Genomic DNA, 19582 nt, shown 5'->3' on the forward strand with positions numbered 1-19582 from the left:
TTCCAGAAGTTTCCCAATTCATCACGTTTAACACGGCGTCCAAACGGGCGCCCTTGTCCACATAGACGGCTCCCAGTCCCGTCCAGCCGCCAACCGTGGCCAAAGCGCGCCGCTCGACAGCAGAAAAGGCCCCCTCTCCATAGACCATCAAGCCCCACTCCCCCCCTTTCTTTTCCCCTTTAAAAAAATGCGAATATCTGTGGGTCATGATGAGCAATACTAGTATTATATTAGGTGGCGGCAAGAGAATAAACACACGGCAAGGAGATAAGTTATACGGGGGTGGAAGAGGGCGCAGCATAAAGAAGAAAGAAAAGAGATCGATATATACACGTAACATCACACCCACATACAATTATATATTGACTATTACTTAAACAATACGTAGTAGATATATATATATATATATATATGTTGGTAGTAGGGCAATTGGGTGGTGAAGGAAGGCTGAGACAAAAGAGGAAGGAAAGGAGGAAGCAGGGCGGGCCGGGACAGAACAGAAGCAAGAGACGGCGATCGATTAATGGAAAGAAGCGCTAATGAGGGGGATCGGGCGAGTGAGGAGGCGGGGGGCAGATGACGAAGGAGCGGGATAGGCAAGAGACGCGAGCCAAGAAAGACGATCGGGGGGAGGGAGGAGGATCAGGGGTGGTGGGGATGGTCGGAAGAAGCGACGCGGATGAGGGACTCGAAGAGCGGGTTCCTGAACCTGGTGTTAGATTCGTGGTCCGTGAGCACCTGCTCGACCTCGTCGATCAGCGAGTTCCTCCAGATCTTGATGGAGAGGGCCTGTTTGGCCTTCAGCGCGGGCTGGTTGAGGCGCTGGGGCTGGTCGGCGTTCCCGGGCTGACTGGCGAGTGTAGAGGGACGAGGGTTGGCGGACTCGGAGGACTCGGAGGAGGAGGCGCGGTGGGGAAGGGAGGAGGGCGGGAGCGGGTCGTCGGAGGGCAGAAGGTTGAACGGGATGAACGGCAACGGCCCGGTCTGTCCCCCTAGCGAGCGGATAAGATACGAGGGCGGGGGCAGCGGAGCGGAAGTGGACGAGGAGGAGGGCGGGCGGGCGGGCGAGCAGGGCGGGTCGGGGGGGTCGAAGAGGGTGGGCGAGATGGGCCGATCGCGCTCCATGAGCAGCTTCTTCTGGATCCGGCTCAGCTGGTCCCCCGGTTTCTGTCTGCGCGACGAGGGCTGGGTTGAGGAGGAGGAGGGCGAGTCGGGGGAGCGGACGGTGGCGGGGGGCTCCGCCCCGCTGGGACTCGGCTGCGTGCTGGCCGATGCGCCGGCCGGCGGCCCCCCCGTCGTAGGAGGCGTCGGCCGGGGGCCCAGGAACTTGGAGACCACCGGCTGCGGGCCACAGGTGGTGATGAGGCCGGGCACGGCCGGCTTCGGAAGCGTCGGCCGGGGAAGGCCGAGCAGCTTCTGGGACTGGGCAAACGGGTATCGGACCCCGTTAAGGCTGATGCCCGAGCGGGCTTCCCGCTTGGCCGTCGTCCTGGGCCGAGCTGGCTCCGGCTCGCCGGACGAGCGCCGGAGGGGCCGGTCCAGGCCGGGCTCGGGCTTGTTGGAAGAAGGGCCTGCGGGCTCGTCAGGGTCGAGCAGGGTGCTCATGCCGACGAGGCTGCGGAAGCTGTCGAAGTACCCGGGTCCCTGCTGGCCGGTGCTCGTCTCGCCGGATCGCCGAGACTTTGCGAAGGTGAGGCCCGGGCTGAGGAGCGAGCTGAGGAGTCCGACGGAGGCGTCGTTGGCGGCCTTCATGTTGATCAGCTGGCTGGGCCGGTTGACGTGCGAGTACTTCTTGAGTCTCCGGGCACATTCCGACTGGTCGAGACGAGCGGGACTGGGTGAGCAGGAGGGAGCTCGATGGCCGGGCTGTTGGAGGGATGGAGCGTGCGGGGAATCGGGGAGGGTGGTGGAGAAGGGGGCCTTGGAGGAGGTGGGGACGGGGGAAGAGAGGGCGGTGTTCGGGGTGGAGAGAGTCTCGGCGGGGAAGTCGGAGATGGACATGAGGGTGGGGTTGAAGGTGGCCTTGCCGTTGAGCGAGATGACCGCCTCGGTGGTGTCGATCTTGGGGGGGAGGACGACGGAGGCGGAGCTGTCGACCCGCTTGAGGCCGGTCCGACTGGTGCTGCTCCTCAGCAAGCAGTCGTTGTGGAAGATGACCAGCGAGCTCAGCGAGCGGACCGAGTTGATCGACGAGCGTTTGGCGGAGACGGCCTGCTTTTGGGACGAGCCTGGCGAGGCCTTGCCCTTGCCCTTTGATCGCAGGCTATCACGCCTGGTCGGAGATTGTTGGTCGGGTGGCTCGGGTAGGGTTTGGAGGGGGGCCTGGTGGGCGCCGGAGTGCTGGGAGACTTCGGAGCGTGTGCTCCTGTCCTCATGGGGGCGATGGCGGCTCTTGGAGCGACCTCTTGACTCCGGTTCGGGTCTTTCGAGCGGCGTGTCTCTCTGGGGAGATGGCTCGGGCTGTGGCTCGGGCTGTGAGGTGGATGGCTCAGGCTGTGAGGTGGATGGCTCGGGCTGTGAGGTGGATGGCTCAGGCTGTGAGGTGGATGGCTGGGGCTGTGGGGTGGTTGGGGTGGGCTGAGAAGTGGATGGGCGTGGGTGGTGGTGGGGTGAGTCGGGCAGGAGGCTTGAGGGGGAGAGTGGGTTGGGTAGTTGCAGTTGGAGGTGGTCGGTGTTGGGCAGTGGTTGCTGGAGTGTGGGTGTTGTGCATCTCGTGCTTGGTTCGCTGACCCAGCTGGCTTCGTCCTGGCTGGGGGTGTGGGTGTGGCTTTGTGGCTGGTGGTGGTTGTTGCTGTCTTGGTCGTCGTCTGGGTCCGGGTCGAGTGCGCCCTTGAATGCGCCCTTGCGGGCTGTCCGTCCTGGTTTCTTCTGCTGGCTGAGTGGTGCTGGCTTGGCGAGGCTGAGGCTGGTGCTGTTTCTGGAGAGTCCGTTGGGGCGTTTCTTGTGGAGGTTGGCTTTCGATCTGCTGACGACCAGGGTGGCTTGGCTGGCTGATTTCCTCTGCTGGGCCTGGATGGTGTTCGTTGTCGCTGTCGCTGGGTTCTTGCTCGTCTTGGCGGGCATCCTGTGCTGGCCCAGCTCGTGGTTCGTGGTCAACTGCTCCTGCCGATGGCCGCCGCCGATGGCCAGCCCCTGACCAATCGGAGCCCGCACCATCCCACCCCACGGGGGACCCCCGCCCACCCACAACCCTAACCCACCCACAACTCCACCCCCACCCGCCCAGCCTTCTTTAATCCGAAAAACCAACCCAAGAATCACCCACACACACACACACACACCCAAAGGTTAGTCCCATCTCATCCCCCCACTCTTCATCACCCATCCAAAGGAGGAAAACTTTACCGCATAATACTCGCGAGCCCTCACATCGGCAAAGAGCGTTATTACCTTAATTATTCATAGTTACTCTGATCACCACCCACTCCCCTCCCAAACACCTCCATACCAAACAAACATGGCAGCTGCTAACCTATCCATGCCCTTGCACCTCCCACCACCCGCAGAACTCCGGACAGCACCATTCGGCCACCCAGACGCAAGCACTCCCCTCCCTATCCATCCTTCGTTTTTCCACTTTCATTGTAAATATGTCTCAAACTGCATGAAATCGGGTCGCCGACTGAGGTTCCAGCAACTCGGCCACCGCGGGTGTATATCTGCGGAGCAATTTATGTACCAAAAAAATAGCATCACGTGAGCTTCCGAGCTGCTGCGGCATGCACCGCACGGAAGCTATTCTGAGCGCAAAAAGCTGCCTTTCACCTCCCCTGATCATGGTCTCTTGATCATCGCGTCAAGAAGGGGAGACAAACAGTAGCCTCTCGGGTGTGTTTTCCCCTCAAAGGCCGGTCCATGCCGGCCATCGATAGGAGCGGGCACTCCTCTCGATGACTGGTCTATGCCGGTCATCGAGACGATTGTGTATTCCCATCGATGGCCGGGCTATGCCGTTAGGAGTGCAAGACGTAGTGTCACGGGAGCTTAGCTCTCCAGCTCTGGCATCAGCTGAGCTCCCGAGGCTCATAGCGCATAGCCACCGGGACGGCCCTGAATTTTGTTGTTTGAGGAGCTAAATGTGGGGTGGCAGGGCAGGATACATAGCTCCCGCGGCGGAGTTTGCCTGAGAAACTTGTTGATCTCATTGCTGCCGGAGGTGGGGCCTACTCTAAACATAAAACGAAAAAGTTCAGGAGTGGTGTTAGCGCAGAGGCACGGACAGTTCCAGCAGGGCATGACTGGGGATATTGCCCATCACAACAACTGATCAGCACGGGCATTCCTTGGTGACGGCACTCAAATGAAAACGAAAACATTTGCTGCTAAGTTCAACCATCGGCCTTAATTGAGGAGGGCAATGCATGATGAATAAACCGACAACTTCGTCGTTAACCGGAGCGCTGTTGAAGCCTCCAGACAGCAAGGCGAGTAGGATAGTTTGAGTTGGTAGAGGAGAGAACGCGCCTACGCAAATAGACAACGCAACGGGAACCGACGTGGCGCTTGGGGAGGGGGAGAAGACGAGGACTGACGAGTGGGGACCAAGGACTACGCACATTGGACCAGCAGAGGACGGCAACCAAGTGGCATTTGGCCTGATGTGACGATATCATTGGGGAGCTAAGAAGAATAACGAACTTGACTAAGCGTAGGCTCCTAGAGCGAGATGGGCGCGGCGGCTTGTTGGCAGCGACGAACCTGTTCAGATAGCTGCGAGTCAGAGGAATCTGCAAAAAACTGACTGATCAACGCTTCATGTGACCATTCGAAAAAAAAGGGGGGATTTGCTTGCCACTCTTAATTTATTAGACATTCCAGCCCGATTGTCTACACCTCACAATTGGGCCACGACTGGGTTGTCTTTCTTCGAGAACTTCCAAGCTATTGTTTAGTTTAGTTGGCCCGGCGTCAGCTCTCGCTTTTCAAGTTGTATAAGGGCTTTAACAAAGCAGTCCCAAGAGAGTCGATTCACAACCTCTACGATTTTTGCAGCGTTTCCCTCGGCTCCTGAAGACATCCGCCCAAAGAGTGAGATGCTCACCCTGATGAAATCCGCTGTGAGTAGAGCTCTTCCTCCTCTTCTTACTTCTCTCCCGCACACAACTTTACCTGATCCAAACGCTAAATCAAACCGAAAGAGCCTCGAAGGATTCGCTTCTATGGTTACCGTGTGGTTCTTTGGTGTTCTCTTAACTTCGTTATCCTCAATGTCAAATACGGACAGCTCCTTTTACGAGAGTGTATATCTTTCCATCGCAGTCGCCATATTTGTCACATTATTGATTCGAATCATGTCAGTCATAGTACGGTTGACTCTCGAGCTCTAACAGACAAAAATGGAACTGGAACTGACTTAATCTATCCAATCGTGCAACCAACTTGGCATCTTATTCCAGGGGTCCCCTGACTGGAGGACACGTCAGCCCGATCGTCACTATATCTTTTTGCGTGGCTGGAATTACACCACCCATCCAGGCGCTTTATTATCTATTTGCCCAAATGATTGGAGCTACTTTTGCTGGTATACTACTAGCGCTCAGTTTAGGTTCCAGGGCGAGTGAGATAGAGAATTACGGATGTTACTTCAATCCTACACCACAGTTCAATGCGCTCCATGTCTTCATATTTGAATTCATGGGGGCTATTTGCGTCATCGCAATGATGTATGGTCAGTGAGTTTCAACATGCTCAAATCTGTGAGTTTCTTGTCCTGATGCCTCCCCGAATCGTGAAGGCTTTAATACTTCCACAACAGGCCCCCCGGATCAATATTCTTCTCAGCAGATCACCCCAATCTTGAATAGCCTGACTCTAGCGTTGGTACCACTTCAAACCGCTCTCATCTCTGCAAATAAGCTGATTTGTCTTTTCTGGAAACAAATCTTCACAGATTGTTTATCTTTGCAACATCTGATTTCGCCCCAGTCAAAGCATACGGAGGTACGAATGGCTTTCCTACAAGATGTTGGGCGAGCTCGGTCGCAATATTCAAATTTGAATCTAGTAAGGACCAATCAGAAATTTCTTAAAGTTAGAATAAGACACTGATATTTAAAAAAAAACAACTACAGCTGATTGGATATTTTGGCTACCAGGTCAGTAGATGCGAGACCGTTTGTACTGTTATCTTTATATACTTTCCTGATTTGCTCGGCGATACTGATTGTCTGGAAAGTCTTCATTTCCGTAACTTGGATTTATTTAGCCATGTCAGCTGCAGCCCTTAACGGTCTGGCTTATCGATTCTTGAAGCCGTGCGTAGAAGAAACTGCGACTGCCGACCTTCCGAATTTGGCGAACGATTTCATTTCTTCGAACTCGGTAGGCGTTGCAAAATCCAATGTGATCATTCAGATGGATGAAGCGGAGTGCCCCAAAGGCAGAGAAAAGTCCTGAGCCAATTTATCATCTCTCCACAGTAAATTATTCTATAATCCGTCTTTTATCACTTTTCATCTCTTCCCGTTTCAAATGAGCCCTCATCCCCTCTTTCATAAGCCTTCGGCCACTCAATTGTAGCTGTGCATAAAGAACGTGGATTTTTATTCCTAGTGTCACCAAAATAGATTGGATTGTAATTTTACTCGTATTTTCACAAACATAGATTTGATTTTGAGTGTAACTTTATTCGATATGTCAAAAACAGATATTGGAGGACTTCCCGTCGAGTCTGGGAGCCTCCCAGATCTCAATTTACAAACCCAAATTCTTAATTTTTGACCAAAAGGAAAATGTTTTCCTAACCCTAGAGTTCATTAACTTCATGTGCACTGGTTGAGTTTTTGATAGCTGTCTTAATTTAGGATTTAGAGGGGCATCTAGAGCTCTCTAAACAACGACGGGAAGTCATCCATTTAATGAGGGTGACTTCATTGCTAGCATCCCGGAAATGAGGGCAAGTGTAGTGTGCCATACTTTCCGGGGATTTTCGAACCTGGCAAAGGTTGCCGCGTCACTAAACATGATGTTCTCGCAAGAATATCTTAACCCTAGCAGAAAAATAAGCCTTAGCAAATTTTATGAATCCGCTTTCCAAGATCAACCCTAGGAATTTCGAGGTGCGTTTGAGCGTCTGTGGTACGCAGGATTTGGGACCGGACCCTCAAATTATGATAAATCCTGTGTTTTCATCCACTATGCATGGCACAAACATCTACAAGTTTGTTCCTATTAGAAAAAGTGGACAAATGGCATCGCCAAAGCTCACATGTGCACGAGATCAGAAAGGCAAAGAGATGAGGTCTCTGGTGGGCCTGCAGAACAGCCACGTTTCCTTCTGAGAAAACAATATATGAGCGAAGACGGAAGCAATATGAAACCCATAATCAAAACTTAAGAAAATTTTAAAATATATGAATTGAGCAACAAATTATAACCTCATCTGTCTGAGTTGGGAGGACCAAAATATCCAATGTCATCCTGATAAAGCAACTTCTTATGACTCACAACGATCATATGTTGAGATGGGAGAGGCCACATAAATCTGTGAACCAGCTCAAAGACAACAATCTCGAATCTTTCAAGTCTAGAGGTTATGCTGAGAAATTAGTCGTCGAAAAGAAGTTTTTCGAGCTCTGCTGACCAATTTGGGAGGGCATCGGTTCGAGAAGGTCCAGAATCCCAATGGCTCGAACTTGATGTCGTATCCATGACATACGAGTCAAAATCTTGTTCTGCTTCCCAAGCAAAATAATTTAGCAGGCTTTCAAGCGAGGATCCATGCTGTTGGCTGGGTGAGGATTCATGCTGTTGGCTGGGCGAGGATCCATGCTGTTGGCTTGGCGGGGATCCATGCTGTTGGCTGGGTGAGGATCCATGCTGTTGGCTGGGCGGGGATCCATGCTGTTGGCTGGGTGAGGATCCATGCGGTTGGCTGGGTGAGGATCCATGCGGTTGGCTGGGTAAGGATACATGCTGTTGGCTGGAATTTTCCCCTTCATCAGGTACATGCTGTTTGCTGGAATTTTCCTCTTCATCAGGCGCTTTGCCTCTGGAAGCCTGATGCACCAAGCGAGGTAAGCCTTCCTGATCAGTTCAGTGCTCTGGGGTTCTTGATTTGTGAGTTTTGTTTTTAGAAACCAGAAAATAATGCCTCACCTCTCGTTCGTTTCCATCAGCGCTGATATCCTGAAAAGCATTAATGCGAGACTCCAGTTCTGGAAGAAACCTGCGCTTGCGCGGAACTTCGGTACCTTCATTTTTCAGTGGATAATGACGAGTAAGACTTGGAGTCCATTCAATAGGCCCATATTGTATTGAGGGATTGGGATGCTTCTCCCAAAGAATTGACATGATCTGAGCAATTTCACCAAAATTAAGTTGTTTTGCATCTCTTGAGCTTCTTTGGAGGCCGAACCAGACCATGTCTGACAAGCTTAGCCTGAATAATTGGTAATCCATGAGGTTGAGGGACATTTCTGCGGATAGAAAAATGGAGTGAGATTGAGTTTCGTCGGCCCATTGTCTGATCTCCCTTTCTATAATGCTTGAAGCTTCTTCAAAGACCATCTCAAGTCCCAGTATAATTCTTAAAAGTCGTTCACGGGCGTTAAATGTGTATACCGCAGTGAAAGGGTGTTTGTAGTTAGTCAAGACATTTCGACGGCCCGAAGCATAATCGGCGTCTACCTCTGCAGGATGGAGAATCAAAAAGTGGCGCTTGAAAGTGGGGGAGATCAATTCCTTTTCGACTTTGACTATCCATGCTTTAATTCTTTTCGTTTCCTCCACTACATAAGTAAAACATAATAATCATCATTATTGTGGGAACACTCCATAGACTGTAATTGGAAACTTGAGAACATCTATTTTCCTACCTGATAGATTGCAGCCACTGTGTTCGCCAATGTCGTTGGAGTGTAGGGCGTCAGACGCATGAGTTATGTCGAATATTCGAGTGCGCTCTATAAAAAGCTCCAAAATGAAGTGAGTGTTAAGAGAGTTTGAAGGTCACTTGAAATGAGCATGCAATGGCCGTCAAGAAAGACTGGCGCATAGTTGCACAAAGACTGATGTGCAACTGTCTCAATCTTTATCACCGATTACTGTATCTAAACCCAAAGCAAGGCGAAAAAATGCGACATACCTCTACGGGCATTCTCATTTAATGCCAATGCCATTGCATGCTGTGATCCATGAACTTGACTCAGGCTGGTGTCCAGAGGTGGATATAGGAATCGATGCCTGGAGGTCATCATCGAAGTGACTCCCAGAGAGAATAATAGTGACAATAGCTTTGCCCACATGATTTTTGAGCCTTTGTGAGCCGTGGTTGGAGCAGGTATCCGTAATGAACGATTCAAGCTGAAAGGATCAAACACCAGGACAGTGAATCAATTACCGGAAATAATGCTTTTGAGGATTAAGCCTGCAATCATATAACATCTAGGTAGTGGGTGCAGTGAATTGTGCTTGTGATAACTTCCATTCTGTTCTCGATGGAATTTACTACGTCATATACGAATTGACAAAGTATCAAACAGACGCAGAAGTCAGCGGCTTGCTTGCTAGCCCTTGCTTCGGGCTACCAGCGGAAGCGGGGAAGTCAGTTATTCTGAGCACGGGATTCGATTTGAAAGAAGTATCATTCATGGGCGATCATACATCTGGGATTTATTCATAAAAAATGCTACATCGGAAATATCCATGCACCTGTGCAACCCTCACTTAGCATAGAAAGTCCCTTGTATCAGAGGGCACAGCCTAGGCTGGTGCGAAGACCGCAAGCCTACCAGCCTCTGAAGAACGGACCTGCAAGCAATTGCGACTTGTGGGGGTGAGCACTGGTGAGCATCTAAAGAGTGTTTGGTGTGAATTTGTGCACTTCAAATTTTGGCCATATTCTCCTGCAAGGGCCTCGCGCATGCACCTTGTAAATATGTACCTTGGATTTGCCTCAAGACTTACATCTTCTGCTGCTGCAATGATTTGTTAGATCTAATCTGATCCCACCACTCTCATTCCATGGCTCTTCAAAATTTTGGTTGCCAAGATTCCTTGGGCTGTACAACATGCATGTACAATTTTTCTAGTGTGTCACATCTTCTTGTAGCTTGCATGGAAAGATGTTTTCCTTGATAAAACATTTGTATATCTTATCCAAAACTGGGTCACCTCAAAGTTTGCATGCACTTGCAGGATGCTCCCAACAAGCTTCCATTGTAACCCCACCCATTTACAACAGTCACTGTGCATTGAAGCTTGTTTGAGTAAACCCTTTGAGGAAGGTTGGAGAAACACCACAAAATTCCCTCAAGTTCCTGCATATCAACTGCTTACAGCTGGTTAAAAAAACCATGGGAGTGGCAAGAATCTTTATGTGATGTAAGGAATCCAACAGGTAGTTGAGCTTGAAAGAGGTAATACACAAAGACATAATGACCAAATTGGAGTCGAGGAGAATACATTAGAAAAGTAAGTTAGTTCTTGCTGACCTCTAAACTTCCCCAGCTTGGAAATTATACTAATAGGTTTAGTCAGGGTTTAGAGACTCCCATAGATCTGATCTATTATTCTGCATAATGCATCTTTGGCCCCAAATGAATGTTGACAGATGTAATTGAATTGCTTTTATTGCAAAGCAATTTAATGTGTGTCCACTCTAATTGTTTGTATCAAGCACAGTATTGCCTTTGAGATCTGTGCCCCAAAAATTCATTTGGAGCCTCAGAAGCTATAGTTAACTGCAAAAAGCTACAAATTGTGGGTATGAATCAAATTCTGAGAGCAAATCCACTGCGGGTACTATCCTGCGGTGGTACCTGACATTTAGCTCCCACAAGAATAAAATGCAGGGTCACCATCTGGGGTGTTATGAGCCTTCAGAGCTCAGGAGCTCAAGTGGGGCCAAACATAGCAACACCTGAGTTCCCCGGTAGCTGACACAACACCTCTATTTTTGGTGACATCTCACCACTCCAAATTTGCACACCCACAAACATCCACTAACTTGATTAGGGGTACTTGGGGCTTGGTGAAAGCCAACTTAAATGTGATTTTCCACCAATCATTTTAAATCAAGGGGCTTGATTGTAATACCAACTCCTAAAAGTAGAGGAAGTAGAGAGGACTAGATTACAATTTCCTCCTCTCAGTTCCTTTGGGATTTGGAAGTCAAATTCAAATTGAAATTAAAAAAAAAGAATGAGAGCTCCAATCCCGCAAAAAATTGCAAAGAAAAACATAAATCTTTACTGGGGGCCCCAAAGTAAAACAAGATTTGAAATTAGTCAGAAACCCCTATTAAGAGCACATTTTCATATTCATGGCATCATTACAGCTGCCAGGGATGGCATATGCCATGGCACCCTGGTAACTGTTGCGTGTGCGGGTACCCCCCCAAATTTCCACTAACTCTGCACAAGCACACCCCTTTTCTGGGCTCGGATAATGCCATGAATTAGATCAAGATGAGTGCTACAGAGGGATTTCTGCCTGCTGTTAAATTTTGGCATACTTTGGTTGCCCCAGTCAACAGTTATGCTTTTGTCTTTTTTGCAAAATTAGATGCTTTTTTTTTGGAATGCAAATTCTGACCAAAAAATCCCCAGGGCAGTTTTTGGTCCTGGAGACTGGATTTGGAAATCAAAATCCAGTCCCATTGACTCCTGTTAATTTTGGGAGTTGGAATTTTAATTTCTGGGAGTCAATTAATCAAGCCCCTAGATCAATAGGCGAGTTCATGTTGCCCCAAAAACAACAATGGTTAGTTATGATATGGTACAATAACCACTTTTATCTGTGTAGCATAACACTTGCCGTTACTACATTCAGGTGTTATCTGTATTAGTTGCAAACATTTTCAAGCCCGGGACTGTATTGCAAGAGGGCACTTTTTTCAAGTGTGAATTGTGTTACATTACTAGTAACACGTTAACCGCTGAGTAACACAATAAAGAGGGGTGAATGTCCCCCTCTGGCCAATATATTTTCCAATCTCTGCACCACCAGATATTGTAACTAATGTAAAAAATGAAAATACCCAAGGCACAATTTTGTAACGCACTTCCATTACTGTTGAGGGTAACAGTAGCAAGTAAATAATTGTTACCATATTGGTACATTACCAATAAACATACTGTACCTACCCACTGTTGCCAAAACCCAAGGTTTTCACAGATGGTTTGACTCCTTATTAGGGCTGGGCCCCGACCGCGGCCCATTCGGGTATACCCGACTATCCGACTCGGTCGGGCGGGGCACGGGAGGGTATTTTGCCAAGAAATACCCGACACCTTTGGTCAGGTAATTAAATTGACCCGTCGGGTATACCTGACGGAGCAACTTTCAAGCCAGGATGACCAGGCTCATCTCAATAGCCGGTTCAACCGGTCATTGAGAGAGAGTGTACCCCTCAGGATGACCGGTTGAACCGGTCATTGAGAGGGTGTATGCTCCTCTCAATGACAGGTTGGACCAACCATCGAGAGGGTGCGGTTGAACAGTTCAAAGAGAGGGGAAACAAGGATTTTTTTGTGCTCAATTTCTTATACAAGCCTGCATGTATGTATAAAATTGTAGGAAGCAGATAATATATTAGAGGATATAGTCACTTTAAGCTAATCGTATTCAATTTCATCTTATGCAAAGAACTGTCCATTGAGAAGCTCTTCAACCCTTGCAGCAAGTGTTCCAATGTTGCTGGCATTGTCGGCGGTGATGCTCGTTAACGAATTTGCGAGATTGTATCCCTCAAGAACCTCAATAAACACATTTGCAAAGTTTACACCGGTATGAGCTCCTAAGTCATTCAAAATTAACTGAATCATCAGTTTCTCTGTCTTTTCTTTGTATAACATACCACAAACAACTGACCATGAACCTGAGGCATGGCAATAATAATATCTATCAAGTCCCAATTATCGGTAATTGCATGGCCAGTTGTTCCCATGAAAGCAAGAGTGTTCGGCGAAGTCCATGCGTCAAGCGTGAATCCAACGTGTTTGATATGTTTAAAAATTGTTCTTATATGGTTGGAGTGAGACTGGTGCAAGTAGTGTACTTCCATTGCAATTGATTTTTGTGAGAATAGCAAGTTTCCCGGTCGAACTGAAGGATTTAATAGACACATAAGTTTGCAAAAAGACTGTTGCTCAACAAAGGCAAAAGGTAGATTGGCATCGGCAAGGATATATGCACTCGCTTTCTTGAGTGAATTGGATGAGAGCAGTTCTTCAGAGTTCTGGGGAGGAAAAGGTTGAAACAGATAAGTTTTGACCCAAAACCTGATTTTGATCTCATTCTCACCTGGTTAATTTTATTTAGGCCACTGTCAACCTTGCTTGGATTGAGCAGATGATGTTTGCGAAAGAGATGTTCACTCATTGATTTCGTACTGCCACTTTGGTTGCGGGTTAGGAGGGCATTGCAAGGTTGACTTGTATTTTCCAAGACAACTGTACACTGGACCTTGTTTTCGCCCACTTTGTCAACAAAGTACTTCCAGACCCACAACTTCCGCAGGGTTTGCGAGTTGTCCGTCTGCGATGCACTTGGTGAGGTCGGAAATGGCTGAGTATTAGGCCAAACATGTTCCAAATCGTCCGCCGGCCGTTTTTTCATTTTTCGGAGGGTCTCTTGTGAGCGTTAGGGAGGTTGAGGTTGACAAGGAGGAATAGAATGCCAGCAAGGAGAAGTTATCTCGTGAAACTGTCAGTCTCCGACGGGTATGCCCAATACCCGACGGATACTTGGTGTTTGAATACCCGAGATCGGGCTACCCGGAGGAGCGTTCCGGGTATACCCTCCCGAGCAGTCGGATATCACCCAAGGCCCAGCCCTACTCCTTATGCATGTTGTGTGCATAAAATATAAAAATCATGCATAATGTTGATGCTGTAAGAAATAACACCAGAACTATAGAAGATAATGTAAGTACAATGATTCAAAAAAGAATGGTAAGAAGAAAAATGAATGAGACATGGAGCAAACCCTATAGAAATACTGGAAGCAGTGGTGGGCAGATACGTTACTTTACGTTACAGCAGTGAAATTGGATAACATAACATCGTTTTAGTTATCCAAATTGGCCATTTTGGTAACGTACAAAATTCTTGCAGTAAAGTATAGTAAAGTAACTTTTTTTTCAACCTGATTTTTTATGTTTTTGGTAACGTAACTTTTTTGATATAGAGCTTTTTGTAAAGGGGGTTGAGATTATTGAAAAAAGAGCAAGTTGGTATCATGTCTTTAGCTTACACCACCTGCAAATGGGTGTGGTTTTCTCCGCAGCCACAGCCAGTGGTTTTCCCTCGGAACTCGCGCGGCCCCCGGAAAACTCGTGCGGCCCCCGGAAACCATCATTCGGGGTGATGATACACATAACTCACCTGGGCCGTTCATCTGGCTGGTCAAATGACGACCAGCCAAGTTGTGCAACTTGATGATCGGCAAGCCGCGGGTCATCAGGACACACCGATGACCGGACAGCCGCGGGTCATCAGGACACACCAATGACCGGACAGCCGCGGGTCATCAGGACACACCGATGACCGGACAGCCGCGGGTCATCAGGACACACCGATGACCGGACAGCTGGCCAGTCATTGAGCTATACATGCCTCAATGACTGGTCAGACGGCTGGTCATCAAGGCAGACAGCTCGATGACTGGAGCCGGCCGGTCATCAAGAAGGCAGACACTGATCAATGACCGGTCATCAAGGATACACCTCGATCACCTCAGACCAGCCAGCTGGCTGGTCATTGAAGTGTCCTTGATGACCGGCTGGCTCCGGTCATCGAGTTACATGTATACCTCGATGACCGGAGCAGGCCGGTTGTCAAGGCATACACCTTGATCATCCCTGTCATCAAGGCTGGATCATTGAAGACCGGAGCCGGCCGGTCATCAAGGCCTTGATCATTGATGACCGGAGCCGGCCGGTCATCAAGGCCTTGATCATTGATGACCGGAGCCAACCGGCCATTAAGGCATACACCTTGATGACCGGCCAGCTTGGGTCGGTTCATCAAGGTACATTCATACCTCGAAGACCAGCCGGCTGGCTGGTCATCGAGGTACATATGTTGATGGCCAGCCAGTTGGCCGGTCATTGAGGTGTATACCTCGATGACTGCTCAGATGGCTGGTCATCAAGGTACATGTACCTTGACATCAAGGACACCTCGATGACCAGCCAGCTGGCCGGTGATCGAGTTGTATCTGTGCCTTAATGACCGATTAGATGGCCGGTCATCGAGTGTCTACCGTCTTGATGACCGGCCGGCTCCAGTCATCGAGCTGTCTGCCTTGACAACCAGCCGTCTGACCAGTCATCGAGGCATGTATACCTTGATGACCTCCCAGCTATCCGGTCATCGGTGCGTCCTGATGATCAAGCTGTACAACTTGGCTGGTCGTCATGTGACCAGCCAGATGACCGGCCCGGGCGAGTTATGTTTACCCCGAATGATGGTTCCCGGGGGCCGCGCGAGTTCAGTTGGAAAACCACTGGGTGTGGCTGCGGAGAAAACCACACCCATTTGCAGGTGGTGTTATTGGTTAAGGCTTGCCTCTCAGGTTAGTGACATTTGAAGTTGTGGGTTCAACCCTCACTCTGAACAACTTTTAATGTGGCTTCCTGGCAGCATACTGAGTTTATGTGGTTGTTTAGTGTCAACTTGAGCGAACATCTCGCTTATATTGATAAAAACAACCACAGATCAGGGCCTTTACCAGAAAGTTACACCAAAGTTACCCAAATCTGGGAAAAAATGTAACGTAACTGGTTTTGTTCAAAATAACCAGGGAACGTAACTAGATGGATTGGAGGCCATTTTCTGCAGGAGATATCATAACTCCAAATTAGATATCTGTAACTAGCAGATAACGTAACTGTAAAGGTTACGTTACCGGCAGAGTTATCCATTTGGAGAACGTATCTGCCCACCGCTGCTGGAAGTATGAATGATGGACAACTGGAAGCAAGGACACTACAAGCTATAGATAAGATTCTGAACAAGGATTGGTTGGGTTAGTTGAATTATGAAGGTAGGGATAGAAAGAGAGATGAGAAAAAAACCCTATGAAATAGGAAATCAAATAAAGGAATATAAAAATAAGATTGACAATGATCTAAGACAAAGAGAGCTAAAGCAGAAGAAGGATTATTGTTGAGGTTCACCAAGGAGAAGTGAGAGAAATTTTAAATGCATGTGCATTTCTCACCAAGTTGAGAAGCTACAAAGACGGGTCAAGTTAAAGCTTTGTTGAGTTTTGATGTGAGCGCGGAGTGTTAAGAGTTATCTTGATCAGTGTTGAGGAATAACTGAGTATTGGATTTGAGGGACAAAAGGATTGAGAACGTTGAGGAGAGAGGCAATGTTCTGGGTGCGGTTCATAACAGAGCAGTTTAGGGTTAGGGTGAGTTGAGTGATATGCAGCACTTAGTTGAGTGCGGCATGCAGAACTGATGATCAAGACACACTGACTGGGTCAAATTCAACACATAAGCTGTCCCTTTGGCAACACAGAGGCTTTGCTGAGAATTTTGTGAGTTCTCATGTGCAAATATGTCATGTCTAGGCCTGGAAAACTTGAACTACCCTGCTGATTTGCCATCCTGATGCAAAGCCAGCTGCCATATTTTTCTTGCATTGAGCTGGATGAGCAGTCATTGTTTTTTTTAGCAAGGTTTGACAACAGATTTTGAAATCTGCCTCACCCTGAAAAAATTGATGTGAATAGGTGTCAGGTTACATCCAGCGTGGGATGTGCCTGACATGTGGTTCTCCATGGTGGCATTCATATTTGTGTGCTTTGGATTCCCATGTCTCTGAGGTTGTTCACTGGCGGATGGCTTGGAGCCTGTTTGAAGCTTGTTAATAGAGCTCAAGGGGTGCTGGAGACTGGAGTCCAAGCGTAATGCTTGGTAAAGCTTGAGTTTAGGCAGTAGGGGTGTTCAAAGTTGAAATCAAAATTTTTTCAAATCATAAAATCATAAAATCATAACACTTTTGACTGATCATTTTTTATGTGCCATTTTAGAATTGTTGCTCTTTTTTGAGTGATTGGGTGTTACACATTTTTTTCAGATTGAAACTTTATGAATTTATGGTGTTATGATTTTATGCAGTTAACTTTGAACACCCCTAGTGGAGGACTTCCCGTCAATCTGGAAAGTCAGATCTGAGCCGCCAGATTTCAGATTTCGCAGGGAAATCTCGGTCCCCGAAGCTCCCCGAAGGGATCCAGAGTTCCAGATTCCAGATTCCAGTGGAGGACTTCCCGTCAACTTTGAATAAATCTGGAATTCCAGATTTCGCAGGGGAATCTGGAATCTGGAACTCTGGATCCCTTCGGGGAGCTTCGGGGACCGAGATTTCCCTGCGAAATCTGAAATCTGGCGGCTCAGATCTGGATTTCCAGATCGACGGGAAGTCCTCCAGTGTTTTCAGGCAAATAGGGTGACTTTCCCGTCGAGATCTGAGGGCCTCCGAGTAGTGATCTGAAGCCCCCAAAACTAGATTTGCTTGTGAAAATCTGGACTTTTTGGGTCTATATTCACACCTCCTAGGGTCCCAGATGTGACGCCATCCACATGATATGACTTGGAAAGTTGGAGTGCAAGCAGAGGATCCTTTGGGCGGAGAAAAACACGAAACTTGTCCGGACGAGATGGAAGCACTACTACGAGGACCATCGAGCCCACCACCCCCAACCAGGAAAGCGCACCCAAACAACTCAGAGGAGAACTCGATCGACGACGAAAAGGAACAACAACAGCAGAAACAGGCGCAGAAACAACCAACTCTGGCGAACGAAGACACCATTGATAACCATCCTAGCACCACCAATCGGCTCCCTTCAGCTGGATTGAAGGAACTCCCAGCTCGCTTCGAACGATGTGAGATCGACGACCTGATCGAGTTAATCGGTATGTCCTCCTTTTCTTGCCTGTTTTCCAAGCTGTTAGAATCACCCCACTTTCACATTCTGGGCCGAAGAGATCTTCCCGGCAAAGCGTCAAAGATTGAAGAATATCTAGTGATCGGGGATCAGGACGCGTTAAATGACTTGCTTCTTTCTATCGATAAGAGAAACAAAGCAATCGAATCCATAACTGACTAGAGGCAAATAAACCCCACCAATGTTTCTCCTATTCATCTTCAAAAATCCGCAACACAATGTGACACATACGAACCATTACGCCTCGCGAAAAAACTAAAAAAAAAACAGGATCGATGTTGACAAGACTGATTAACCATAACGACCAAATCCCCTTCACCTCGACCTCTCTAACAAGATTTCATTCTCGATCACCACCGACGATCAGTATCAACGATTACTTGAGAAGGATCTATAAATACACAAATCCAGAACCGATCTGCCTGATCTTAATCCTCAATTACATCGATCGGATCTGTAAAAACCTGATCAACTTCACAATCTGCTCGTTAACCGTCCATCGCTTCTGTATCACATCGGTGACCATCGGCTCAAAATTTATCTGCGATAGCTTTTACTCTAACTCGAGATATGCTAAAGTGGGTGGGATCTCTTTGACTGAAATCAATCTGCTTGAGAGGGAGTTTTTATTGGCTATTGATTATCGTTTATCGGTTGGTCCCCTCCTCTCAAAAACTCATCTGCTTCCACTTCTTTGCTTTTTATTTTAGTCTTCTCTCTCTCTCTCTCCTCTCAGGCTCCTAATTTGTTCACACCAAACGGAAAGAGAGAGAGAGACAATTGGCTCTCATTCATCTGGGAAAATATTCTTACCTTTCTTTGATGCTGCATTTGATTTATTGAATCTAGACAACAAACGAAGAGTTGAATAAATATTATCTATCGTTAGTAGAATCGCATCCCTCCTATAAGATCGATCGATCAACAACGACGACGAACCACCCCCAACCAATGATTACCACTCAAAGCCAGCGATTATCAGGACTAGAAGAAGCACCGCAGGAGGGGGGTGGGGCAGATCAAGGGCAGCGGGAAAAAGCGGACGAACGAGAGTCGAAGAGAATCAAAGCCGAAGACCTCGTTGACGAGCAGATGGCCTCGGATCCAAACGAGACTATCAAGCGAGAAGAACTGTCTCGGTCCCGAGACTCCATCCCCAATCCTCACCCCCACCCGCTCGGCCTCGTCCATCATCCTTCTCAACATCACCTACAATCCGTCTCGGCCACCACCTCAACCATCTTACCCGACTCTATTGTAGAAGAATGAACCCCCACTACCAGCCCCCCCCTTTTGGTCAGCAGACACAGATTGGATCTTATGAAACACTTCAACGTCGCATCATCGACCATACATCCTTCTTGGTATCCCATAGAAGAGACTCAACAACTTGTACATGTGTTTGGTGGGCTGAGGAAGTGGGATGTAAATGAGAGAAATCCTTAATAATCTTATGATAAATGAATCAAGCCTTGCCCATTCCTATCTCTCGTTATATAACTTATTTAAATTTTATTTATTCATTGATTTATTTATATGTTGAAGGTTTTGTTCTTAAACAGAGCAATCGAAAAAACCCAGGAGGAAAAAAGTGCCTGGTGTTGGAAATGAATGCATAAACTAAGCATATTCCCCAGAACTTGACCAGTGTCTGATATATACATAGACAAGACTA

General features: G+C 48.0%; 5 protein-coding genes across 5 annotated transcripts; 3 read left to right on the top strand and 2 right to left on the bottom strand.

Moving 5' to 3' along the window:
* Positions 1-642: 642 nt before the first annotated feature.
* PtA15_8A469 (uncharacterized protein) lies at positions 643-3156 on the bottom strand (the record flags this gene model as incomplete). Its single annotated transcript, XM_053171902.1, has 4 exons — positions 643-992; positions 1467-2535; positions 2731-2868; positions 2971-3156. The coding sequence occupies 4 exons, from the start codon at positions 3154-3156 to the stop codon at positions 643-645; spliced, it is 1743 nt and encodes a 580-aa protein (XP_053023120.1).
* A 1877-nt stretch (positions 3157-5033) lies between these two features.
* Positions 5034-6396, top strand: PtA15_8A470 (uncharacterized protein; the record flags this gene model as incomplete). The annotated part of the gene is made up of 7 exons (XM_053171904.1): positions 5034-5057; positions 5139-5293; positions 5397-5668; positions 5756-5816; positions 5891-6003; positions 6072-6095; positions 6206-6396. The coding sequence occupies 7 exons, from the start codon at positions 5034-5036 to the stop codon at positions 6394-6396; spliced, it is 840 nt and encodes a 279-aa protein (XP_053023121.1).
* Positions 6397-7545: 1149 nt separating this feature from the next.
* Positions 7546-9119, bottom strand: PtA15_8A471 (uncharacterized protein; the record flags this gene model as incomplete). The annotated part of the gene is made up of 4 exons (XM_053171905.1): positions 7546-7998; positions 8098-8729; positions 8817-8903; positions 9086-9119. The coding sequence occupies 4 exons, from the start codon at positions 9117-9119 to the stop codon at positions 7546-7548; spliced, it is 1206 nt and encodes a 401-aa protein (XP_053023122.1).
* Positions 9120-17544: 8425 nt separating this feature from the next.
* Positions 17545-18069, top strand: PtA15_8A472 (uncharacterized protein; the record flags this gene model as incomplete). Its single annotated transcript, XM_053171906.1, has 1 exon — positions 17545-18069. The coding sequence occupies one exon, from the start codon at positions 17545-17547 to the stop codon at positions 18067-18069; it is 525 nt and encodes a 174-aa protein (XP_053023123.1).
* Positions 18070-18858: 789 nt separating this feature from the next.
* Positions 18859-19176, top strand: PtA15_8A473 (uncharacterized protein; the record flags this gene model as incomplete). The annotated part of the gene is made up of 1 exon (XM_053171907.1): positions 18859-19176. The coding sequence occupies one exon, from the start codon at positions 18859-18861 to the stop codon at positions 19174-19176; it is 318 nt and encodes a 105-aa protein (XP_053023124.1).
* Between the last annotated feature and the right edge of the window lie 406 nt (positions 19177-19582).

Source organism: Puccinia triticina, chromosome 8A, assembly GCF_026914185.1.
Source record: "Puccinia triticina chromosome 8A, complete sequence".
Taxonomy (NCBI): domain Eukaryota; kingdom Fungi; phylum Basidiomycota; class Pucciniomycetes; order Pucciniales; family Pucciniaceae; genus Puccinia; species Puccinia triticina.